The sequence below is a fragment of the Aquarana catesbeiana genome, linkage group LG03, assembly GCF_042186555.1.
Source record: "Aquarana catesbeiana isolate 2022-GZ linkage group LG03, ASM4218655v1, whole genome shotgun sequence".
In the NCBI taxonomy this organism is placed as follows: Eukaryota; Metazoa; Chordata; class Amphibia; order Anura; family Ranidae; genus Aquarana; species Aquarana catesbeiana.
This window is the reverse complement of record NC_133326.1, coordinates 45,133,249-45,160,373: the sequence shown is the minus strand read 5'-3', so window position 1 is coordinate 45,160,373 and position 27,125 is coordinate 45,133,249. Positions and strand designations below refer to the sequence as shown.

General features: G+C 44.0%; 1 protein-coding gene across 2 annotated transcripts in view; it reads left to right on the top strand.

The window, feature by feature from the left end:
• Positions 1–27,125, top strand: part of FANCI (FA complementation group I) — a 119,665-nt gene that overhangs the window by 78,487 nt on the left and 14,053 nt on the right. For both annotated transcript variants that reach the window (XM_073618451.1, XM_073618452.1), the window contains exons 30-37: positions 1,480–1,548; positions 3,463–3,556; positions 7,258–7,445; positions 9,133–9,189; positions 9,305–9,364; positions 9,886–9,951; positions 16,795–16,890; positions 16,986–17,111. In XM_073618451.1, the coding sequence (XP_073474552.1) occupies positions 1,480–1,548; positions 3,463–3,556; positions 7,258–7,445; positions 9,133–9,189; positions 9,305–9,364; positions 9,886–9,951; positions 16,795–16,890; positions 16,986–17,111 (756 nt within the window). The remainder of the gene's footprint in view (positions 1–1,479; positions 1,549–3,462; positions 3,557–7,257; positions 7,446–9,132; positions 9,190–9,304; positions 9,365–9,885; positions 9,952–16,794; positions 16,891–16,985; positions 17,112–27,125) is intronic.

Genomic DNA, 27,125 nt, shown 5'->3' with positions numbered 1-27,125 from the left:
AAAATGTTTTTTGGTAAATGTGAGATGAGCCCTTGTGTTCTTTTTGGTCTGCAGTGGCTTTGGCCTTGGAACTCTCCTATGGATGCCATTTTTGCCCAGTCTCTTTCTTATTGTTGAATCATGAACACTGATCTTACCTGAGGCAAGTGAGGCCTGCAGTTCTTTAGATGTTTTTCTAGGTTCTTTTATGACCTCCTGGATGAGTTGTCTTCATGCTCTTGGAGTAATTTTTGTAGGCCGGCCACTCCTGGGAAGGTTCACCACTGTGCCAAGTTATCTCCATTTGTGGATAATGGCTCTCCCCGTGGTTCACTGGAGTTCCAAAGCCTTAGACCCCTTTCACACCGAGTGCGTTTTGCAGGCGCTATAGCGTTAAAAATAGCTCCTGCAATCCGCCCTCAAACAGCTGCAGCATTGTCTCCAGTGTAAAAGCCCGAGGGGTTTCACACCGGAGCGCTGCGCTGGCAGGACGGGAAAAAAAGTCCTGCCAGCAGCTTCTTTCGAGCGGTGAAGGAGTGGTGTGTTTACCGCTCCTCCACCGCTGCTCCCCATTGAAATCAATGGGGCAGCGCTGGGATACCGCCAGCAAAACGCCGCTATTGCGGGCGGTTTTAACCCTTTCTCGGCCACTAGCGAGGGGTAAAAGCTAGAGGCCGAAATGCGCCGCTAATCCGAAGGTAAAACGCTGCTAAAAATAGCGGCGTTTTACCGCCGACACTATGGGCGGCCCGGTGTGAAAGGGCTCTTAGAAATGGCTTTGAAACCCTCCCTAGACCGATACATGTACATTACTTTGTTTCTAATCTGTTCTTGAATTTTTTTAGATTGTGGATTGATGTGTGGCTTTTTGTGATCTATTAGCGCGCTTCACTTTGTCAGACAGCTTCTATTTATGTGATTTCTTGATTCAACAGGTCTGGCAGTAGTCAGGCCTGGGTGTGACAAGTGAAATTTAACTCGGCTTTACAAACAATTGTGGTTAATCACAGTTCATTCATGATTCAGCATGGCAGGGGGTAATTACTTTTTCACATGGGGCCAGGCAGTTTTGAACACCTTTTTTCCCTTAATAAATTAAATAATAATTTAAAACCGCATCTTGAATTTACTTGGGTTATCTTTGTGTAATATTAAAATTTGATGATCTGAATCATTTAAGTGTGAGAAATATGTAAAACAAAAAAAAACAAAAAAATCAGGAAGGAGGGGCAAATACTTTTTCACAGCACTGTAGGTAAGTATACAGATATCTCCTACACAGGTCAGTTAGAATAGGTATTAGGAGGGGAGGGAGAATTTTCAAGATTAGTTAGGTGGTGCCTTGGAACTTCACTTTAATGTCAAGTATTCCGGACCTACAGGAGGTTGAACAACCATAGGATTGATGAAAAAAGTTTGCCATCATATAAGCTATATTTCATATATTATTTGTTCTGCATGATTTCAAGATTATTTACTCAAGTATTTTCTCTCCTATAGGACATTGAAGTAGAGAAACCATCACACTTCCGCATTGTTAATGTAAAGACTGCAGCTCCTACGATCACTGTGAGTATCTGATCAATGAATGTTCATCATTTCATTAAGGGATAAGTTCACCCTTTTGTAAAAAAAAAAAAAAAAAAAAAAAAAAATGTGCATTTTTATTTTTTTTTACTATCAGCCTGCAAAGCATTGCACCCATGATCAGAAGATCGCAGGTTCAATGCAGGGCTCTTGCAGACATTGTGTGTAAGCTTGTCTTGACAATATTCCCATCACATACGTTCCTGGCAAATAATAATATCATATAATGGTGGGTGCTGCAGCGATTACCAGCTGGGCACTGGAAACATCAAGCGAGCACACCATGGATAAACAATTGCCGTCCAAAGGTTTCTTTATTGAGAGAGATCACATCACAGAGATAAGTGCGACGTTTCAGAGCCGCGCAGGGCCCCTTCGTCAGGCATGTGATGAAGTGTAACAGTGTCAAAGCAGAATATACATCAGCCACCATCAGAACATGCAAAAACTTAAAAAAAAAAAAATGGTAAAACCCAACCCTGTGATGTCATGACGTCAAATCCCGCCAAAAATCGCTAAAAAACAATTGGTAACCAAGTAACATTAAGCAGGTTGAATTATTAATCTCCTAATACTAGGTAATATGGATATAAAATAAAAATAAAACTTTGGTATACCTAATGCGGTGCCGGCCTGACATCACAGGTTTCCGTGGCGACGGCGGCCGCGCAGGTAGGCGTCCTCCCGTTACCCTGTCACTATGAGCACCGTTCGCATGCGCGGCATACATGGCACGCCATGACTGGCGGCCGGCGTTACTGAAAGACAACCTAACCGCTGGGTCCTAATGGCTGCTGGTTTGGATCGGGCGCATCTGGCTGATGTGCCGATCTGTTGCACACACATTGATGCTATGCATGCGGGCTGCATTTCCCCCGTATTAGGCGTTTAATACTTCAGCCTGCTTAATGTTACTTGGTTACCATTTGTTTTTTGGCGGGATATGATGTCGCGGTGGGGGTGTTACCGTTTTTTTTTTTTTCATTTTTTGCATGTTCTGATTGGTGCCTGATGTATTTATATTCTGCTTTGACACTGTTACACTTAAACACATGCCTGACTCTGTGATGTGATCTCTCTCAATAAAGAAACCTTTGGACGGCGATTGTTTATCCATGGTGTGCTTATCCATATGTACACATTCTGTGTAAGCTTTCTGCTGGTACCTCGTATGGGCAGGCAGTTACACACTGCCAGGAAGAATAAATGAACTACCTAGAGAGCCCAACAGCACCCTGGTAACTGAGAACTAGAACCTGACAGCCGCAAAGCCTGTTGGTACTTGTAGTTTTCACATTCACAGAACTTTGTGACGGAATGATGTGGGAAGGCGGAGCCCCACGCGGCCGCGTTTTTTGTTGAATTAAGACAGCTGGTAGTGGCAAGAAAATCCCCCGCTCGCTGTCACAAAAGGGGATCAGGGGCCGGTGCTGCAGTAACATGTTACATATTACACCCTGAATATGGGTGTAACATGTTCTCTAAATTTCTTTTGTATGTTACAAAAGGTGAACTTATCCGTTAACGATACTTCTAGTGCTACATTATAATGTATATTCATAGCTTGACTTCACTTCATTTGCTGACTAAAATGTGATGGTACAGTGAGTGCAATTCTAGTGTAATGCTAGAAGATAATAATAACTAAAGTACCAGCAAGGTGTTGGAGCAGTTTCTTAATCTGGCCAACACCTCCACCCATTTCGGAGTTAGGTGGAAAATATTTCTTGTTGTATTTCCTTAAATAGTGTTACTTGGACTAAAGCTGAGTAACGCAATGATGGTTACAATGACCATATCACTTTTGGGTGCATCCATCTTTTTAAGAATTTTTACACATAGTACACATTGTATAAAATCAGTCTTCAAATTTTTCATACCACTTTCTTTGTATAGCTTTTGGTTCTAGGTCAAGCTGCAAAAGTTTTGGATGAAGTGGAATGGTTAATTGCAAAACTGAAAACGCAGACTGGTTCAGAGAAGAAAAATGGTGAGTGCACCGTCTACCTAGAGCTAGCAGTGTGTTCTGTGTATTTTATTCTATTCTGAGAGCAGAAACTTTTAAATAGGAGTAGTGAGAAATGCCTTTTTTCACTCTGCCAGGGACAATCTGTCACACCTCTCTCTCCCCAGGCATTTGTCTTTCACCCTAACTAGTCTGCTTCTCAAGGCTTCGTAACGCTGCACGTTTTTCAACTTTATTCAGTGACTAATGAGCTTTGACATACCTGGTAGTGGAGGAAATACACTGTCGTGCTGGCCATACATGGCTTGAATTTCATTCATAAAAAAAGTTGGGCGAACAGTGATTGTAGTCACTATTCTGACAGCTGCAGGTGCCAGCTGTCAGAATACAATAGCCGGCAGCAGGAAATTTGTCCAAACTTTGTTTAAAGCGGAGCTCCAGGCTCCTTCAGAAAAAAATAAGTCAGCAGCTACTAATACTGTAGCTGCTGACTTTTAATATCAGGACACTTACCTGTCCACAAATCCAGCAGTGTCTTCACCTGAGCTGATTTTTCAATCGGTTCTCGGGTGCTGCCGCCATCTCAGCTAAGGGAAACTGGAGTTTGCTGTGGCGAAGTCAGCCGGAATTGGGAACGTGTACCTGTCCAAACCAGGTACCCGCTCCCCCCCCCCCCCCCCCCCGAAAGGTGCCAAATGTGGCAGTGAAGGGGGGTGGGTAAACAAGCAGAGCTTCACTTTTTGGGTGGAGCTCCGCTATAACATGGATGGATGCTTTAGTGGGCTTTTCAGTATACTTTATCAGTCCCAACCAATGTGGCTGATTTACAAAGACTGGTCCAAAGGAATATGAAGCAAGAATAAAGCAGATATCTACAGCAGCAATTCTCCAACCTTTTTCCACAAAGCCTCGCATGGCTGTACCATATGACTGATACCCGAGCCTTACAAATCTTAACCACTTCCCGCCCGCCCTATAGCGGATTGACGTCCGGGAAGTGGTTGTGTTATCCTGACTGGACGTCATATGACGTCCAGCAGGATAACATGCCGCAGCGCGCCCCCGGGGGCGCGCATCGCGGCGATCGGTGGAGCGGTGTGTCAGTCTGACACACCGCTACACTGATCTTGGTAAAAAGCCTCCGGCGGAGGCTCTTTACCACGTGATCAGCCGTGTCCAATCACGGCTGATCACGCTGTCAATAGGAAGAGCCGTTGATCGGCTCTTCCTCACTCGCGTCTGACAGACGCAAGTAGAGGAGAGCTGATCGGCGGCTCTCCTGGCAGGGGGGGTCTGCGCTGATTGTTTATCAGCGCAGCCCCCCCGCAGATCACCACACTGGACCACCAGGGATCGCCACTAGGACCACCAGGGAGAGGGGCAACATGTGGATGGCCAGGTATGTACCCCATGGCCATCCACATGTGCCCAGTGTGCCAAATCTGTGCCAATCAGTGCCCACAAATGGGCACTGATTGGCACAATTATGTTGCAGTGATGCCCAGCAATTCCACCCTTAGGGGCATCACTGCAAACAAGCAATGCCATCAGTGCCACCCATCAGTGTCCATTCATGCCACCTGTCAGTGCCCATCTATCAGTGCCCATTGTGCCCATCTGTGCCAACTATCAGTGCCACCCATAAGTAACCATCAATGCCACCTATGAGTGCCCATCAATGCCACCTATGAGTGCCCATCAGTGCCGCCTATAAGTGCCCATCCGTGCCACCTATGAGTGCCCATCAGTGCCGCATACCAGTGCCACCTATCAGTGCCCATCAGTGCCGCCTATCAGTGCCCATCATCAGTGCCCGTCAGTGCCACCTCATCAGTGCCACCTCACCGGTGCCCATCAGTGCCGCCGTATCAGTGCCCGTCAGTGCCGCCATATCAGTGCCCGTCATTGAAGAAGAAAACGTACTTATTTACAAAAAGTTTTAACAGAAACAAAAAAAACCTTGTTTTTTTTCAAAATTTTCGGTCTTTTTTTATTTGTTGCACAAAAAATAAAAACCGCAGAGGTGATCAAATACCACCAAAAGAAAGCTCTATTTGTGGGAACAAAATGATAAAAAATTTGTTTGGGTACAGTGTAGCATGACCGCGCAATTGTCATTCAAATTGCGACAGCGCTGAAAGCTGAAAATTGGTCTGGGCGGGAAGGTGTCTAAGTGCCTGGTATTGAAGTGACATTTTAAAATGACAATTTACAGTTACTCTGTGCTTTGTTACATGTATTAAACACCAAATTTAGCAAAGAATACAAGATACTGTACATTTGGCAGTTACAAAATAGTTGCTTTTGGCAACTACTCCAGTTTTCTTCTCACTGGCTTTGGTACATCGTCTTTACTTGTCTTGTCTAAGAAATGTCTGACAGAATGTGGGTGAGCATGGTATAGAATAGGTTAACGGCCTTTCTAGCAGGCTTCACTGGAGAGGCGAGGTGGTGATCATTGAAATGCCACAGCTAGAAAGAAAAGGCTGTAGATCTTAATTTAGAAAGGACCTGATTAGCAGATTTAAAAGAGAAGTGAGGCAATTTTTTTTTTTGCAGTTTCATACTTACCTTAGTGGATGCAGCATCTGTCCCCCCGACGCTTCTACAATAAGAACCGAGCAATCTAACACCGCCGATGGCTTGGTTCTCACAGCTCCCCAAGCAGAGAGCCGCTGACTGTCAATCAGCAGCTCTCCGCTCTGTTCCTTCCTCGCTCACTGGAGCACTGAGCTGTGGAGGGACAGGGAGCGGCCGTCTCAGGCTCTCAGCGGCACGCTGGACTGATTTCTGTGACGTTCAGTCCGCTCTCTGCTGAAAATGGGTCACAGTAGTGCAAAACGAATTGCACTCCTGTGATCCATAGATTCTCCTTTAAGCTGATAATACACACATAGATTTCATATGAATCTAACACATTCCTCCATCCATGCTCTACAACGTGGACGGATAAATCTCCTGCTGCAGCTGTTTTGCCTGGTTAACATCTGATTTAGATGCAGCTGCTGTTCGGCTGACAATTTTCTGACTGGCTGCTTTGGTTTATTTGAGGGATATGAATCGGGAACAGGCTGAAATTTGCTCTGTATATTGCCAGCTTTATGAACCAGCCCTGAGTAGACAGTCAATCACTATTGGAGAACATTTATTGTGCTTTATGAGATGTTAAAGGATGAGTTCACCTTTTAGGAAAAAATAATAAATGCACATATTTTTGTAGGAAAAAAGCGCACTTGTTTTTTCCTGCAGGCTCCTGCAATGCATTGCACCCACTTATTGCAGGTGCAATGCCAGGCTCCTGCACACTCTTCCTCAAGCTTTCTGCTCATACCTCTGTATGGGCTTTCAGGTAGAAAGCTCAAGGAAGTGTAAATGGACTACGAGTGCATTGATCAGCACAACCCTAGTCCATTGAGAACTTCAAGCCATCTGCTGCAGGGCCAGATGAGACTTGTAGTTTATTCATCCACAGATCTCTATGCATTAATGCATGGCTGTGCAGGCAGAGGAGAAGAACCCCCACCCGCTATCACAGGGGGAGAGGGGAGCAGGAGCTTGGAACATGTTACACCCTAAATATTGGTGTACAATGTTCTAAAGGTGAACTTAGCCTTTAAGTAATAAACTATTTATATAAAGATAACCAGGACCTGGGAACATGTAAATAGACAGCACCAAATTCTTGTTAAACCTTAAATGCTTTATTTTTATTTTATTTTTTTCAGATGACAATGACACTCAAGCTACAAATTCTAGAGAACCTATAGAAAAGGCTGTTATTCTGCAGCTGGGTACATTATTGACTGCCTGCCATGAACTGATCCAGACTGCCTTGCCAACTGGAAGCTGTATAGACACTTTATTGAAAGAACTCACTAAGATGTACACAACTTTGACTGCTCTTCTCAAATATGTGAGTCGTCCTAGTGGAAGTAAAAACCCTTACAAATTCACCTGAATATATGTAAGATTGTTGTATCCTGACGTGAATTAAATGTTTTCTTCCTTGTTTATTAGGGGACACTGGATCTAATTATTAGGATAAAAAATGTGGGTAAAACCGCGCTGTCCCAGAATGCAAATCATATAACATAAAAATATGTGACCATGCAGCAGCAACTTTTCTGTGAGACATGCACAACACAAATCTTATAGTCCAAATAAAGTTGCACTATGATATTGAAAGAAAAAACAACAACAAAAAAAGAGTCCAAAGGGTGACAAAAAGAAGTCCAATAAATAACAAAAATGCACTATCCATCACCAGAATTATATGTAATCACCAGTAATATAACCTCCACCTCATAGATTGGCCGCTTACCAGCTCCTATTGACCTCCCTGTTACGGAAGGTCTCTCCCGCATGTGGCTTTAAACCCAGCCAAGGCCTCTGTCTATTCAGGAGGATTAGGCTGAAGAGAACGGTACCCGCCACTCATGGGGAAACTCAATCACATACAGACCCCAAAAGAGATAAAGCTTCCATAGCATAACGTCACCGCATTTGCACAAGGACAGGTTGCTATACAGAGCTGGCCGGCTTATATTCATGCGTGGTTTTATTCTACATCTTGTACATGCAATCTTTTGTTTTACAATTAAAAGATTTTATACTATGGAAGCTTTATCTCTTTTGGGGTCTGAATGTGATCGAGTTTCCCCATGAGTGGCGGGTATCGTTCTTTTCAGCCTAATCCCCCTGAATGGACAGAGGCCTTGGCTGGGTTTGAAGCCACAAGGGGGAGAGACCTTCCGTAGCAGGAGGTCAATAGAAGCTGGTAAGCGGCCAATCTATGAGGTGGAGGTTATATTACTGGTGATTACACACCATTCCGGTGATGGATAGTGCATTTATTGGACTTATTTTAATCACCCACCCTTTTGGATTCTTTTTTGTTTTTTTTGTTTATCTTGCTTATTTCCTTTCAATATCTTTATTTGGACTAATTATTCTGATTTAATTATATTTTGCCAATGCCTTTAAAGGTTTGACACTGACAAAAAAAAGGAATAGATGCCAGCCACCTTATAACTGCACCTCCAACCTCCTCCTCTTCTGGATCACCAGAGTCTCTGGTGTTTCCTCCTTAGTGGTAAATTCCATAGTTACTACCACTATTTGTCATCCAGCTTGTTGGATCTCTGTGACCATTGCCCACCCCTCGGTGGCATGCTTTTTGAACATCCCAATTATATCCGAATAACTACAATCCTTTGTCCCTAAAAAAAAAGATACATCATTATATGTTCTTATCGCACTTACTGTTTTTTTGTACTTGCCATAAAATCAGTTTAATGGAATTCACTAAGAGCACAGGTCCCATCTCTCTATGTTCTTCGTCTTATGTACTACTTGCTCACAAATCGGGGGAGAGGCGGGGTTATACAGGGGATGGCTTGACGTTTATTTTTATTTTTTTTGTTTGCCAGTGTCCAAAACTCCTGAGGGCAGCAGTATAACCCAATTATATCAGAATACCTACTGATCCTTTGCCTCTTAGTAAACTCCAGGAAGCACATTTTACAGAAAGAAATTCCTGTTGTTTTAACTATGATAGACCTAGTAATAAGCCGTCATGTCTGATATTGTCTTATGTCCAGTATTTGCAGGTTTGTACTAATCACATGGGGGCTGTTCCTACACGTTTGGAAAAGTTGGTAAGTTTTTTTTTTTTTTGTTTAATTTTTTTTTCTTTAGTTATGAGAAAAAAAAAAAAATTGTTCTCATAACTAAAAAAAAATACAAAGCTTAACAGCATTTTATTATCTACAGGTTAAACTCTCAGGCTCGCATTTAACACCTCAGTGCTATGCCTTCATTACTTATACACAGGTATGTGTAACAACAGCGTGTGTTAGGAATAGCAGCATAGCTTATTGACATTCTCAGGTTTGATGTTTTAAAAGCCCAAAACCTCTCCCATAAGCATAGTGGTTCATCCTAGTTCTGTCTTTGAACCCACTACTGTGAACACTAGTAATCATATCATATATACCAGTAGAAGAGCATTAAATTATCATATGGTATGAGCAATGGTTCAAGTGATGGAGTGAATAGAAGCCAATATCATAATTTCACCCAGTGGGGAAAAAATGTGAGTCTGATTTTGTGCTTTATCTGCAGTCAGAACTTGCTGAGACAGAAATAATTTCACCCCCAGATTTATTGGATGTCATATATATGGAAGTGGCTAATCTATCATCTTTAACTTATGCATGTGTACTTTTACAATAAGCAAACTTTAAAATAGTGTGTTAAAATAAGGCACAGTTTAGAATAAAATTTGTTTTCGATTTGTTTCCTAATTTTTCAAAATGAGTGTCGTGTTTTTTTAATACTGTTTTGTTAAACAGAATATACAGAATGAGGCACTGTCTGGAGAAAAAAAGAAAAAGGAGGATATGGCTGCTTTATCTTCTGTAAGTTGTACTTCTTTGTATCACTATTGTATATAATATTTTCATAATGGGTGTGGTGAATGGCACCACTTCCAAAGGTCTACTTTCAGGAAAACCATAACCCAGGGGAGTCTGCAGACTAAACAGTAACATTAATAATATATTTACAGTGATACCACTTTTTATATGAAACTGGTTATAAATGTCTGCATACACTTAGATTTCAATTTTTGAAGCCATGGCAACAGTCTTTAGTTTAAAGTCATAATTTCTAAGAATCACCTTTCTCGGCAATTGATTTGGAGTGTTGTGCATGCGTATTCAGCACACTTTTCTGCCATTCAGCATAGAGGAAGCACCATCCACAGTTGCTTGAAAACACCTTTTGAAACGTCAGGCTCCAGTTCATTACCAGTGCCCGCCTACATTGACCTGGTCACCTCTAGCCACCTGACATCAGCAAAGCTGCTTTGGTTTTTGAGAGCAACTAAGGCCTTGCCTTCCACATTGGGCCAAGTTGCATTGCGCTTTGTGGCCGCAACATGTCTGCACAGAACTGCACAGGGGGCAACCCCTCTGGTGTAGGTGACCCCAGTCGATACTTTCCTAACAGTTCTGGCAGCATTTATTCAGAATCATCTGATGGAACCAGCATCTGTAATCTAGAACCTGGCACCCCAATTGAAAAAGGGTCCTCTTCAGCTCCATTGGGTGGGGCTGAGTCCCCTGTCCTCATGGGCCTCCATGTCCATTCAGGACTTTTTAACCATGTGCACTCACACACATTGACAGCAGAGGCTGTCAAAGCACTCTAGTGCCATGCCCTACAAAGTCTCATCTCTGATCCCCCAGAAGACTTGGATCAGTGGTCCAGTGTAGGGCTGGGGAAAAAATCGATTTGAATCTTGAATCGAGTTGAGAGGTCAAATCGATTCAAATTTTCAGCAAATCAAATTTTTTTTTTTTTTCACTAGGAACGGCGGTGACAGCGCCGGTCCTGAGGAGCTGCGGGCAGGAGTTTGTAGGTGAGGCCGCGGCTTCGGCCTAGTCCACGAGGCCGGACGGCACGGACTAGGCCGAAGCCGCGGCCTCGCCTTAAAACTCCTGCCCGCAGCTCCTCAGGACCGGTGCGGTGTCAATCAAAAAAAAAAACTTGGTTCGAATCGTGAATCGAGTTTTTAATTTAAAAAATCGCAGATTTTTTTTTTTTAAAGAAAATCGCCCAGCTCTAGTCCAGTGTCATCCAGAGTCTCAACAATTTATTTCTTAAGAGGAGTTTTTTAGACATTGTAGTCTTCTGCTTTCACCTAAAAATTTCTGGGAGTTGTACCGGACCTTATTGATGAAGTGCTTATTACTCTGCATTTGGAGTAGCAGCCAGTTGTCTCCAGGCTTGAGTAATTTTGAGTTCCTACTGCTGCAAAGACCTTCTTTATGCCCCGTTTTGAAGAATTCCTTTAGGTGGGCTGGAAGCACCTTGGGGGTTCCTGAGCCCCACCTAAGTGTAATTTGTTAGACGGTGGTCTCTACCCACCATTGTTCAACCCGTGTCTCAGCTTAACAGGAACACCACTGGTCAGGTGGAAGAAGTGTTTGATGCTTGTTAGACGATGCTAACAGGCAGCTAGAATCCATCCTCATATCTATGGCTGGCTCTGCCCTCCGTCCTGTGTTGGCATTTACCTTAATCTGTCAGACTGTGTCAGTGACTTCATTTTCTCCAAAGGATTCACTCCTCAGCTAGGGTGGACTCATGTTTCTGTCAGCGAGTAGACCAAATGCCTTGAGCCTTATACTTTAGTTGTATTGGCTTGCTACAGGCATCAAAACTTTTGGCCTGAATGGAAAAAGCCTAATGAAAAGACTGCAAAGCCTTGTCTCTCCTTATCTTTTAGGAAACATCCTTTTTCGGACAAGCCTTCCTCTACATTAAGATGTGCTCCCACTTTCCAGAAAAGAGGGACATTTGCTAACCTTTGCAGATACTTGGACAGCTTCTGTTTCAGGTGCTTCAGTGTGGGGGAGATGGTATCCCTTTTGTGTCTCAGGTGCTTCGGTGTGGGGGAGTTGGTATCCTCTTGTGTCTCTGGTGCTTAGATGTAGGGGAGGTGGTATCCCAGGCTCACAAACTTGAGTTGCACTTCCTGCCCTCTGCTGTATCTGTTTCTTTCAACCTTCCTGCATTAGAGCGCAGATTAGCATCAAGCCCGCTCTGTTATTGATCTAGGTGTCATTGCTCCAGTTCATGTGGCAGAACAGTTCCAGGGGCTTTACTCTAAAGTGTTCACCATTCCTAAGCCTAAAGGGGGCATTGCCCCATTTTGTATCTCAAAGCCCTGAAAATTACCTCAAGTTCAAAAATGTCAAATGAAATCTGCCAAATATGTCATTGCCTCATTTCACCAGGGAGACTTTCTGGCTTTTGTGGATATTGGAGATGCTTTTTTACATGTTCCCCTCTTTTCAGCAAATCAGCATTTGCTATGCTGTGGGACCCCAGCACTATCGGTTTAATGCCCTTCAGCCTCTCATCTGCACCTCTGGTATTCACCAGGGTGCTGGCCCCAGTACTAGCCCTGCTGTATTCTAGTTGCATCCCTATTATGGGGTACTTAGACAACTTCCTGTTGAGGGAACAGTCAGCATGGGCTCTTTTGAACAATGTGACTTTAGCTGTCCTAAGGTTACAGAGAATTGCATGGATTTTGAACTTTCAAAAATTGTCATTGGAAACTGACTCTTCTTTTTGAATATCTGGGACAAGTCCTGGACACAGCTTAGGCCAGAGTGTTCCTTCCATTAAAGAAACTTTAAAAACTCTGGTCCCAGATTCGATCTCTGACTCTCTGAATCTCTGAGTCTGGGATTCACCTGATTTTCAGCAGTTGCAAGAGAGTCCTATTTCTGACAGTCACGGTAGCCTTTTCTGAGCCCGTGCCATTTGTCCAGTTTCACTCCAGACCTATACAATGCAAAATTTTGTTGTGGGATAAGTTGATCCACTCTCTGGACAGACCTTTTTTATCTATTACAAAGGACCAGGTTGTCCCTGGTGTGATGGCCCAGGGAAACTGCTTTTGAAGTTTGGGGAAGATCTTCCTTCCTGTCTTTTGGAGAATCCTTAAGATGATTGCCAGCCTGTTGGGCTGGGGAGGATTCCTGGGAACCCTGTGGGTGTAAGGTGAGTGCCTTATCTTGCAAGGAACTTTTTGGTTTGGCATAGAAACAAGGATGTGTTAGGGCCCAGTACTTCCTTCTTGCCAAAGGTAGTTTCTGCCTTTTGCCCCAACTAGGATATTGGTCTTCTGCCCTCTACCCACCCCCTGTTTATTAAAATGAAATTTCCCTCTACTGTCTGGAAAATTAAAAGGAAATTTCCTTTCAAACTTAAGTTCTCAAGGATCGGGTGCCACCCTTTCCTATCAAGGCACACTCTACTAGATGATGTGAGCATCAAGCGACTGTTTCCCAGGTTGCAAGTATTTCACTAGATCAGCTGTCATTAAATGGCGGACCGAGTGACATTCCTGTCCGGACCATCGGCTCCAGTCTAATGGGCCAGATCCCCACCGATCAGCAGTAATTGGTTGCTGGGAACGCTGATGGGCACATTAGCGTGCCTCTTAACATAAAATGTGGCCATTAGCGTGCTCCTTAAGGGGCACGCTGATGGGCACATTTTATGTTAAGGGACACGCTGATGGGCACATTTTATGTTAAGGGACACGCTGATGGGCACATTTTATGTTAAGGGACACGCTGATGGGCACATTTTATGTTAAGGGACACGCTGATGGGCCCATTTTATGTTAAGGGACACGCTGATGGGCACATTTTATGTTAACCACTTGCTGCCTGCCCGCCGTCATATGATGGCGGGACGGTGCAGCTGTTGTTCTGGGCCACCATCATATGACGGCGCAGCCTTCCAGGCAGCCCAGGGGGCGCGCACGCGCCCGCTGCATCGCTCGGGTCCCGGTGCGCGTGCCCGGTAACCACACAGATCCACATCCTGTCAGATGGGAGGAGACCGATGGTGTGTTCCTTGTACAGAGGAACACCGATCGGTCTCCTCCCCTTGTGAGTCCCCTCCCCCCATAGTTAGAATCACTCCCTAGCAACATATTTAACCCTACAGTGCCCCCTCCTGATTAACCCCTTCATTGCCAGTCACAGTTATACAGTAATCAATGCATTTTTATAGCACGGATCGCTGTATAAATGAGAATGGTCCCAAAAATGTGTCAAAATTGTCCGATATGTCCGCCGCAATATCGCAGTCACGATAAAAATCGCAGATCGCCGCCATTATTAGTAAAAAAATAATAATAATAAAAATGCTATAAATCTATCCCCTTATTTTGTAGACGCTATAACTTTTGCGCAAACCAATAAATATATGCTTATTGCGATATTTTTTACCAAAAATATGTAGAAGAATACGTATTGGCCTAAGGCCCCTTTCACACGGGACGGATCCGTGTTGATCTGCCCCGTGTTTATCCGCTGCTCAGCGGGGATCACTCCGTTTTCCCCAGCTGAGCAGGCAGATGACAGGGCGGGACCCGCACACTGTGCAGGGACCGCCCTGTCAGATCTCCGCTCTCCCCTATGGGGGATCGGAGGAACACGGACCGTCTGTCCGTGTTCATCCGATCCGCTCTGCAGACGGATAGAAAAATAGGATTTTCTTCCGTCCGCAGAATCGGACAAGAGCGGAGCCGGACAACATCGGGTGTTAGCAGATGTACATCCGCTGACACCCGCTATCCCATAGGGATGCATGTATGTCCGTATTTCATCCGAAAACGGATGGATGAAATACGGACATACTGTCCGCATGTGTGAAAGGGGCCTTAACTGAAAAAATTGGTTTAAAAAAAAAATTTGGATATTTATTATAGCAAAAAGTAAAAAATATTGTGTTTTTTTTCAAACTTGTCACTCTTGTTTTGTTTATAGCACAAGAAATAAAAACCGCAGGGGTGATCAAATACCACCAAAAGAAAGCTCTATTAGTGGGGAAAAAATTATAAAAATTTCATTTGGGTACAGTGTTGTATGACCGCGCAATTGTTATTCAAAGTGCGACAGCGCTGAAAGCTGAAAATTGGCTTGGGCAGGAAGGGGGTGAAAATGCCCTGTATGGAAGTGGTTAAGGGGCATGCTGCTGGGCACATTTTATGTTAACATAAAATGTGCCCATCAGCGTGCCCCTTAACATAAAATGTGCCCATCAGCGTGCCCCTTAACATAAAATGTGCCCATCAGCGTGCCCCTTAACATAAAATGTGCCCATCAGCGTGCCCCTTAACATAAAATGTGCCCATCAGCGTGCCCCTTAACATAAAATGTGCCCATCAGCGTTCCCCTTAACATAAATTGTGCCCATCAGCGTGCCCCTAATTTTTTGTTAAGCTGCATTCTGATGGGCATGTTTTATGTTAAGGGGCACTCTGATGGAGACACCTGATGTAAGGGTGTACTCTGTCGGTGACAACTGATTTATGGGGGTAGTCTGATGGGAGCACCCAATGTAATGAATTACTCTGGTAGGTGCACCTGATGAAGAAAAGCGCCAGAGAGCCATAGCACAGACTTGAGATTCGGACCTCGTCTGGAAGAAAATGTTACTGTCCGGACATCCTTGAATTTTAATTCCATACTCCTGCACTAGATCTTCTGTTCACATGTTCTCTAGGTACTATTAGATGTCAGATGTGGCCTCATTTGCCAGGAGCAGCAAAGAGGGACTCGAGAAGAGGAGGATCTGGGCTGCTCTGTGCAAAACCAACTGCACAGAGGAGGTAAGTATGGCATGTTTGTTTTAAAAAAAACTAGCCTTTACAATCACTTTAAAGGTTTCCGGTGTCCCTCAATGGACTCCAAGCAAAGAATTTTACAGCGACTACAATATTCCTATTTTTTTCTCTTGACACAACAGGTGCATATTTGTGGCAAAGCTGTGGTTTTATAACATTGCTTTTTCAAGTGATTCACTCACCATGATAGTTTGCTTGTTGCCTAGATTTTTTTTATTCTGAATACCTTTCCTATGACCAACGCTGTTCGTAAACAACATGGTAAAAAAAAGCATCCAGTACAAATTAGACGGCAGACGTGCGCATAGATCATGGGGGGGGAAAAAAAAAAAAACTGTGGGGAGTATGGAACATTAGATGCATTAAGTTTTATGAGTATGCACTATGAAAAATATGAAAGACAGGAATTATTAAGCCTCCTTTACTAAAATACCAGGAATAAGACCTTTCTATTGATCAATAGCAATCACTCGGGTTCTTCTATTTATTTTTATATTCCTGCTTAAAAAAAAACCTCAGTTGCATTCTGATTTCTTGTTGTAGACCAATCCAGGTAATTCCTGTTGCAGTCATTTGGATTCATGCGGTCCAATGTTTTGTGCAAAAACCTTCAAACTATGTAACAAGTCAATTAAAGACGTAGCAGCTAATATCTTAGCCAAGTTAATATTCACTGAGTTGAGTAAATATGGTGAATTTATGCTCGCTCAATTAGCCAATCATACGCTAACAAAACTAAACTAATAATTTCCCTTGCACGTAATCATATAATTGTGTGACCTCATATACACCTAATTTACTAGCATTCACTTTGCTAAGTAAAGACCTCTATTACATTAGTAAATCACCCTTAATGTTCCTTTTGTTAAATGCAATTTTACTCACTTAAAAACAAACTGATCGAACAGTATTTTTGTAAAACGGTTTGAAAAAAAGAAAAAAAAAAGAGTTTGTTTGCCAACACCTTTATATGATTGCTTGGTTAAAATGTCTACAGTTTATGAATATATTTAGATTTTCTCATTGTAACAATCATTTTTAGGCAAAAATCCTCCGTGAAACCAAACCAATACCAAACTTGATATTTGCAATTGAAAAATACGAAGAGTTTTTGATCAAGCTGTCTAAGAAGTCAAAGGTATCGTCTTTTTTTCAATGTGACATACATTGTTGGACACAGGCAGCAATTTTACTGTTGTATGTATGTATAAACTTTTTTTTTTTTTTTTTAAGGTCAACCTGATGCAGTACATAAAGCTGAGCACTTCAAGAGACTTCAGAATCAATGCAGCCACATTGGATGAAGCTCTGCAGGAAAAGGGCTCTGAGGATGAGGAAAATGAGCCAGATAACATGCAGGTAGGAGACAGACCATGTTCTAGGTCAAATACCATGATGCATACAAAATAGGATTGTGGTACTCAACATAAACTCCTTTTCTCTGAGGAACACAAAGTCTTGAGTAAAGCCTGGTACAAACCACTATTTTTTTTTTTGTTTTTTTTTCAACCCAGCTCTATTAATGATCTGATATTAGTGCAGTGATCTCCCCTACTGTTCTTTTGTGTTCTGACAGGGGGGTGCCCCCCACCCCCGCCAGAACACTCCAGTCAGCGCTCTCAGGAGTTTATATATTTTTAACTCTTTACACTTTCTTGTACTGCTCCTTTCAAAGAGAGTCTTTCTCTGAGTCTGAAGTCAATGAGGATGGCAAACGTGATCAACTTCTTCAGGTCAGTGGTCAGTGGATCAGTGGTCTCTGTACCACAGGTTCGGTCCTGATTGCCTTTGGGGAACAGACCACTTAAGAGGGAGCCTGAGTACAGACCCCCTTTCTACCGGAGGACCTGTCACCTATGCCTTGTACCACTTCTCGCTGTCTGGCTGCCATTACATTTCCACCCATGTAATGTAGCTCTCCTGCCAGCTCTTCTGCTGAGTTAATTGTTCGTGGTGGCTTTGCAATCCTTATTCTTCACCCCATATGTGCTTTACGTGCCCTGTTCTTTTGATATTCCATGTACCACCCTATTAACCAGTTCCTGCCCAGCCTATAGACAAATAATGGCTGAGCGGGACATTTGTTCTGGGTGGACGTCCTACGTACGACGTCCTCTTGCAACGTTTCTCATGTAGCAGGATCACCGTCACACCAGTTATGATGACCCTGTACTGCACTGGTGACAGTATGTACATGAACATTGTAAAAAAAAAAAACAATATTTTTTTAAAATTTTTTTCATTTTCCAAAAAATTGTGGCAAAAAATTACAACTTTACAAAACTCGCCATGCTGCTTACTAAATACCTTGGACTGTCTACCTTCCAAAAAGGGGTAATTTGGGGATATTTGTATTGTCCTGGCTTTTTCGGGCCTCAAGAAATTAGAAAGGCCATAAGTACATCAGGGTGGATCACTTTTTATATATATATATATATATATATATATATATATCACACACAGACACACACACCATAGTTGTTTGTGATAACTTTCCTACAAACTAAATAATAAACACTGATTTAGGTTATTTTCACCAAAGAAAAAAGAAATGTAGCAGAATACAATTTGGCCTAAATTTTATTAAGTGGGATTATTTATTTGCAAAATAGAAATAAAGAAAGGCATTTTTTTTTCCCAAAATGTTTTTTTATTTATTTAGCAAAAAATAAAAAACCCAGTGGTGATTAAATACTCCCTAAAGCAAGCTCTATTCTTTTGAAAAAAAAATGATAAAAATGTCAAATGGTTACAGTGTTGTATGACCGTACAATTGTCATTCCAAGTGTGACAGTGCGATCAATGTTTTGCATTTAACTTATATGACAGTTATCAACAGAAGTGGACCTCTTGTCATTGTGGAAAAAAGGGAAAGATAGAAGATAAAAAGCATGTACAGTGGAACCTTGGATTACGAGCATAATCCGCAGAATGCTTGTAATCCAAAGCACTCGCATATCAAACGAGTTTCCCCATAGAAGTCAATGGAAACAAAGGTAATTCATTCCACATGGACTTCTATTGCATGCAAATCCGCATGTGGCCAGAGGTGGGGGGGCGCCGGAGAGCTTCGGAAATACTCGGGGACAGCTCAGCTGAACTCGGAAACACTCGGGAATGGAGTATTTGCGTGTTTCCGAGTATTTCTGAGTGATTCCGAGTATTTCCAAATGGTTCAGAACCGTTCGGAGTGTCATCCGCGCCCCCGCACCTCTGGCCTAATGCGGTACTGCACACCACGTTATCTTGAATTCTGCTCATTTTGCGAGACAAAACTCGCAAACGGAGTCAGGATTTTTTTTTTTTAAAAAGTTGCTCGTCTTTCAAAACGCTCGTTAACCGCGTTACTCGTTAACCAAGGTTCCACTGTATATAATATTCATGTGAGTTTCTATCTAGTCCATAATAGAGACCCTAAAGGAGCTTCAGTTTTGGGGTAAAAAAAAAATCAGAGGTGGTAGAGGGAAAAGAGAATTGATTAAAAATAAGTCAAGGTTGATATATTGTATGAATTAAAAAGTATGGTTCCAAGCATGTTAATAATAAGTTGGGCCCCTCTGCTTGATGAAAAAAGGAATGTGATGTTCTAAGAGCACTTTCACACTGGGGGGGGCGATTTTCGGCCATTAGCGGAGGTTAAAAGCGCCGGCAAAGCGCCGCTGCTCATTGATTTCAATGGGCAGGGACGCTTTAGGAGCGAATCCGCCGCAGAGACCACTTTTATCTGAAAGCGGACCGCCCGCTGATGACGAGGATACCGGGGTTATGGGAGCTAGCTGCTGCCATAACAATGGTATTCTTCTTCAAACAGCCGGCGTACAACTGCGGCGGGCAGTCCTTAAGTGGTTAAAGGGTAAGTTCATCTTTTACAGAAAACTCTGTAAGGTGAACTTATACAGGTCCCCCTCCTGACCTGGACCGCGGCAGTCTCTGTTTCTAAACCCTGGTATATCCGCGCCAGTGTTATGGAAATGATTAAGAGCTCCAATCGAGCCCAAGGTTATCTGCTGCTGTCTCTAATTTGAAAAGTGTTGATATGCATGCATATAAAAGTAAACACTCTGAGACACGCTCAGCAGCATTACTGTTACACTTCTAATTTATTCAAGGCGGTGTTAATGTTTTATACACACAAATAAGTCATTGCTATGTTAGTCTAATAGGTACATCTCATTGGTTAAGAAGATAAAGAAGATGGAGAATTTTCATAACGAGGTTTGGCTGTCTTTGGTCTTATCTTCAGTTCCGCGTTCTTCTGATGTGTGGGATGTAGGGGGTACCCGCCATCTTGAGAAAATATAGGAACAGAGCAAACCTGTATACTTATATAATGAGTAAGGAGAAAAATATGTATGCACATAAGAAAATAGACATTTTCAGATTACTATTATTATCTACATCACATTCCTTCACAATCCCCCCTAAAATGACTATTTTCTCTTTTCTGTCCCTAATCTAAAGGTCCCATTTTGGCCTGGCCCTTCTCCTCAGCAACTCTTTTAGGCTGTATATAGAATTGGGCAGCAACTGTTCACTTCCCTCCTCAATACAGCTGGAGAGGTGCAGTCAGGCGCTATCTATCCCTAAAACCCTAAAGGATTGTGAGATTATGGACAGGGAGTGACTGTAGGGGAGTGAAGGGTTTGTCATCTTCCATCATAAGGAGGTTCTCTTCTTCTTGGTGGAGAAATGTAGGTGTGCTATTGTCTACAGCCTTGTTCATTAACTTTTTACAAAAGGTAGAATACAGCATACAATCAGGGCTAAAAGGACCAGGATTATTAATACCGTTACCCCTATCTGGACGAGCACCTTCTGCCACCCACTCATCCAGCTAAAATATTGATCCCATGGGTCTGTGATACCTGAGTTCTTCTTCAACTCCAGTGACAGATTTTCTAATTTCTTTATAGCTAGAGTAACCTTACCATTTGGGCCAATATTATCAGGAATGTATGTACAACAGGTTCCTGTTTTTTCTATCATTTTACAGACACCCCCCTTCTCGGCTAACACCATGTCTAAGGCCATCCGGTTCTGGAATGTCATGTAGGAAGTGGGGGCTAACTGGTCAGCAATTCCCTGGAGGGCGTCTTTATTGTAATTTACACATCTTTGTTGGTTATAATATGTGTAGTGTCAGGTCACCTAGAGGCTGGGTGACAGATGCACACCGTTGGGATCAGGAGTGCACTGCAAGGTAGTGGACCCTACGGCTGACTGCTGCGGATTGTACCCTGGGAGGTTCAGGAAGCAGGTCTACTGGATCACTGACACAGATCCCACTGGGAGCTAGAGCATAGATTCCCCAGGGCGCGGAGTCTAAGAGCCAGCAGGTGTTCACCAGAGCCTCTAGTGATGAGGATGGACTGCGCTGCAGTCTGGCTCCAGGTCGCGGCCCCCAGGGTCTCACAGCTCACGCTCACGGTAGACTACAGGAGAAGAGGAAGGAGGGAGCTGGCTGGAACATCAGGGTCACAGGCAAACAGGGATGGCCGGGAACAGGCCAAAGTCGGTAACAGAAATCAGATGTAGGAAACATAGCAAGTACACACAGAGGCTAACACACAGTGGTTGATCAGCACTGCTGGCTTGCAGTGCACAGGTTAATATAGGGTTCCCTGATAGGGCCTGGGGTGGGGCCATGCTTATAGGAGAGGTTACAAAAGCAGTCTGGTGAGGGTCAGCTGGTCTCTAGAGATGAACACATGGAGACAGGTATGCTGATGGACAAACTCTATTGCATAGCCATGACATGTAGTTAATCCAATCTACATTCTTGCTGACAGTTGTTATGGGGATCAAAGACTCAAAACCAGCTTTTACCTGATCCCTGGCTTTAAACTCATCAGGGACCCCCCTTGTAACCCCTATGACATGTATGTATACATGAGGATCAAAAGCTTCCGGAGAGAGCTGCTCGCTTCCTCCTCTGACTGTGTGCTGGGTCAGTGCATGTATCAGGGGTATCTTTGGTTAGGATATGGGGGCTTTCTATTTTCATCTTTTTTGTCTAATGCACTCTGTGGTCGCCCAGTCTGGCCCTGTGTTCCAACCCACTGGCCCCCACAGAAACCACAACTCTGTCCCCAGTAACTGTCTGTGTGGCATACATATATGTCCTTACCGTCAGGGATATCTCTGTACCAATGGCATCACCATGAAGGGTCAAACGGACAAGGTACTATGTCACCGTAATCTAAGGTAAAGGTGGTCACATGTGTACCTGAAGAGTTACACCAAAACGTAATTATGTTATCATTTTTGTGATGGCCACCTCCTGGGCCCCTCCCCCCTAGATCAAACAGAAAAAGGATATGCAGCACCCGAAAACACGCTCTCCTGCAGTGATAAGCGTGCATTCAGGTGTTCTTCCTGGTCAACTTGACAGAGGTGGCTGTGGTCAGCAAAACTTGGAATGGACCATCATAACTTGGCTCAAGGATCTCCAGACAGTAGTTGGTGTGTTCCTGTATCTAATTCAGGATCTGAAATGGAAGAAAACACCTGGACATGCATTCAGGTTAATTCTCGTGATAAAGTGGTTACATAATTAGTTAACACATCAGACTGTAACTGTAACTGTTGTGGAAAATAACAACCAAGTCTGGGAGCTGAACCAAACAAAATTTCATAAGGGTATAGGGCATGTTTCCCCTGGGGGTGTGTCTGACACTGAACAGGGCAATGGGCTAACTGTCTGGCCAACTCATGTTAGTCTCTTGGGCCATCTTTAACATCCTGTTTTTAGTGTCCCATTCATCCTTTCTACCTTCCCGCTACTTTGAGGGTGGTATGGGATGTGTAGTGCCAACTGAACCCCCAGTGCTGCCCAAATCTCTTTAGTAAGGGTTGTTGTTAGGGCTGGTCCCTGATCTCTCAATATCACCTCTGGGACCCCAAATTTACATACTATCTCACTCAGTAGTTTCTTAGCTGTGGTCCTGGCAGTCATGACCACTTCCACTAGGGCGTATTCGAATCTGCCACTTCTTGGCACTTGAGAATGATCAATTTGCATCCTCTGGAATGGGGTATAGGGCTTTTGCCAGGTGCTTCTTCTGTGCTTCTTCTGTGCATCCTGGGTTACATTTGGTGCAGATAATGCATGATCTGCAGAAGCTGTCGGTCAGTGGAGTAACTCTTGGTGCAACACTTGTTGATAAGAGAGTTCATAAAAGTCTTTGTCAAGTGGGCAGCTCCATGTGCCCATTGCACCACAGCTGGGTACATACTCCTGGGTAGACAAGGCTTCTTGTTGCACTCGAATAGTCCATTTCTGAGAGTTGCTCCTCTCCGTTTCCAGTTTTCCTTCTTATCCGGACTTGTTGTTTCCTGTAGTTCTTTTTAGATAAACTCTGTCCACTGGGAAAGTCTGTAAGGTAAGCACGGGGTGGTCTTCTTCTACCACCCTGCTGTCCACTTCCCGTGGACCACCAGCTGTCTGTTTGGCAGCTGAATTGGCTAGATGATTGCCTTAAGCTTCCTTTGAGTTCATTTTGTCGTGTGCTTTACTCAGAATAGTCACTTGGGTTGGGAGAAGCAAGGCATCAATCAAGTTTTTACAGGTGTTCCTGCAGCCATCAGGAATCCTCTGTCCTAGATAACACCATAATCATGGGCAATGCTGAAAGCATATCTTGAGTCCATATGAATGTTGGCTCTTTTTCCCTCTGCCCATTTACGTGCTGTAGTAAGTGCTTACAGCTCTGCATCCTGTGTAGACATCACCGGTGGTAAGGCTTCAGCTTGTAGAACAGTGTTTTCAGTGGTGACCGCGTGTCCTGTGCGGTCACGGGGGTGACAAGTCAAGACTCTACTCCTCCTCCTCCTTTCCCCCCTCGAGAAGTGGAAGAAGGGTGGTAGGGTTCAGTGTTTGACAACTTAATAGAGTAATGCTGTCCAGTAGGAGGGAACACAGGAGTCTCAAGTGTCTGGTAGTGGACAAGTGTTTCGGCTGGATCTTGGTTGAATATGGCAACAACGTCATGGGGAGCAAGCAGAACGAGGCAGTGTCCGAGGACCAAGTTCAAAGTTTTGTCAAGCAAGGCTTGTGTAGCAAATCCAGCTCGCAGACACAATAGGCCTCCTCTGACTACCACATCCAGTCGACAGGAATAATATCCTACAGGGCGTAGGCTGATGCCGTGTGATTGGGTGAGTACACCTGCAGCATGTCCCAGACGTTCGGATACAAAGAGCTTGAGCGTTTTGTCGTAGTCTGGGAGCCCTAGTGCCTGAGATGGCACACTTGAGGGCCTCAAACTTAGATATTTCTTCAGGAGACATCTGGAAGGGGTCTGATTGCAGAGCATCAGTAGGAAGGCTTCTGGAATCCATGCTCTGCACTAGGAAATTAGTCCAAGGAAAATGACAGGTGTTGAGCACCACTGCAATTTTGGCTTTGAGGCTCTGCAGCCCTGGTTGGCAAGATAGCACAACAGGCTTTCTGAGGTGACTTCAACAGGGGGTAAGTCAGCTGCACAAAAGAGAAGGTCATCAACATGTTGGAAGAGAATCACTTCCGGGTGTTCCTCTTGTCATGTGTCAAGGATGATAGCCATAGCTTTTGCAAACTGGCTTGGAAAGTTCTGTGCCCCTTGTGGCACAACTGTTTAGGTATGTTGCCGTTTCTTTCCGTGGATGAATGCAAAAAGGTACCAGCAGGAGGGGTGAGGGTGGACACTGAAGAAAACGTTTGTAAGGTCCACCTCTGTGAGGTATTTTGCAGTCAAAGGCATCCACAGTAGGTACCTGGTTCTCTTTTTAGGATTCTCTTCTTGGGGTTATTGTGGTTTCCGGGGCAATGAAGCGCCCTCTTTTAGCTTGACTGAAACTGGTGGCACCTTTAAGTGACCGTTGTCTTCCGGTCCTGTGGACCATAGGCACGCAGGGATTCTGTCAAGTACTTCCTGCAGTATTGAACTTGAAGTTTTTGCTTCATTAAGTGTCATCAGGAGAGGCAGAGAACACAAAGCAGATGAGTCTTCTAAAGATAGGGGAGTATGTAACTTCATCCCCCCTTCAGGCGTGTCCTGATTGAGGCCTGTAGTCTGGACAACACATCAGCTCCTAGTAGATTCAAGGGACATGTAGAGGACACCACAAATCTGGCAAGCAAATCAGGAAGTGGAAAGGAAAGAATTATTAGGCAGGTTCACCGCCCTCAACACACTTTTGGCTGCACCCCTGTCAATGAGGAAAGTGGTAGGTTTTTCGTCTGGGACATCTTGGGGCTCTGCATTCTTTTCTGAAGTGACCCCGTTTCCCACAGTTGTAACAGGTGATCCTTTCCCTGGTATTGAGCAGTGGTGGTGGACTAGTGTAGGCGGGATCTTCGTCATGGGTTGCCATGAGGGGCGTTGGTTTTTTACCTTTTTGATTTTCTATACCTCTGGTCACCAACAATAAATCAGACATTTTCATTGAATGGTATTCAGGGCGGGCCACCATCAGGCCTTTTCTGATATCCTCTCTGAGCCCTGAAAAAAAAGCAGTTGATAACATGTGTGTGTGTGCCTTTATGAGTCTAGCATGATACTTCTTCACAGACTCCCCTTTATCTTGGGTAATATCTTGGATTGTGGTCTTCTGATCCGTCAACTTCTCCTTTGCCCAGTCGTGGAGTTGTGCACAGAACTCCACGCCTGAGGTGTAGGAAGTGGCACTTGTCAGGCAGGCATCATTGAAGGCCATCTGCATGACTGGCCAAAAGACATATCCTGCTTTGATTTGGCATAGGCTGATCAAGTCTCTCCAGGCAGCTGAGTAAGTTTCTTGTATCTGCACTATCCTGTGGTAGAAGGGAATTGGCTGCTTCTCTGGGTCAGGCAGACTTGTCACTAAGGCCGCTGCTTGTGATAGAGTAAAAGCGACATACATCACTGGTGCCCCTTCTGGTAACCGAGACTGTTGTTGGGGCAGGGTCTGGCAAGAAGCACTGTTCTTTACGGTTGCCAGCATGTGTTTGAGATCCTCTCGGAACTGAGAGTCTGGAGCCGGATTGGGGGTTAAATCAGTGGGTGACCTTGCTGCCTGCTGTCGGGCTTCCCACTCAGATGCTTCTTCATCATTAACATATCCGGCCTGGGAATGTGATGCTCCCGTATTGGGGAAGACAGGTGTGTGGTATGAACCATCTTGGTTTAAAACAGGGAGGGCTGGGTACAGGCTGTTTAAGCTTACTGGGTGTACCAAGATGGCCGCCGGCAGGAAGTGCACTGGACTGGGTAGAAAGTGAAGGCATGGGTGCACTAAGATGGCCGCCGGGCTGAGTTGTCACAGTGGGTTGTACTTGGGTGGTGAGAAAGGAGTGGTTGTTAGACGGAGGGCAGTGCTGTCCCTCCCCTCCTTTGTTTCAAGTTCCAACATATCATCAGCTCTGTGATACACATACATAATACAATCGCCATCTTTCTTAACTTCCTTTATCCAATTTTCTTTATCACACAGGATTTTTCTCTCTGTTTCTTCAGCAACATAACTTTCGCCACTTCTTTCAACTTTGTTAACTATTTCAACATCTTCTTCTCTCCTTCTTTACAATATCACTTTCTGTTTCTCGGCTAACGGCTTGAGAGGGGAATACATACAACCAAGGAGTTAATATTTTTCTCAGCGTTCTTATCAAAAATTCCTTCGGTGGGGGCACTTACTGCACTCCTAGTTGCTACTGTTTGCTATAAACCTGTAATGTACCGTTAATCTCAGAACAAGAACAAACACATCAGGGGTAATAGGGAGCAACGTAGCAAACAGTAAATCACAAATACACTCACGACAGGACATTACACCTGCCACTCTTCGAACTGCAAAATTTCAGCAGGCTAAAATAACCACAAGGGCAGACCACCCTGCAAAATAAACCCGTTTATAGACGTTTGCTACAAGGGAAACAATCTCATCTCAGAGGCCGAAAGCTCATCTGGAGATGAGACTACCCATTCTCACATGTAGCACTCCAGGCTGCAAAGCCAGCAGCTGAAATTCCCCTCAAAGGTTCGTCGAACCTAGAGTAACCCGTCTATAACGTTTGCCACACGGGAAACAATCTCATGCCAGAGGCCGAAAGCTCATCTGGCGATGAGACTACCCATTCACACATGTAGCACCCTTAGACTGCTGAGTTTCGTAGCCCAAAGAATGGCAGACAGTGAACAAAAAATACAGTCAGCAGAAACCCATAGGCAGGTACGTTAAAACAACCTCAGGCTAGGAAATACCTGCCTCTAAGACAGTCTCAGCATACCGACAGAATCCAGCCGTCAACCGAAAGATAAGAGAGTCGTACAGTGGTAAGAATATAAATCAAACTTACCGTACTGTTAGGGCTGCGCAAAGACCCCACTCTCATCAATCAATTAACGCCCAAAT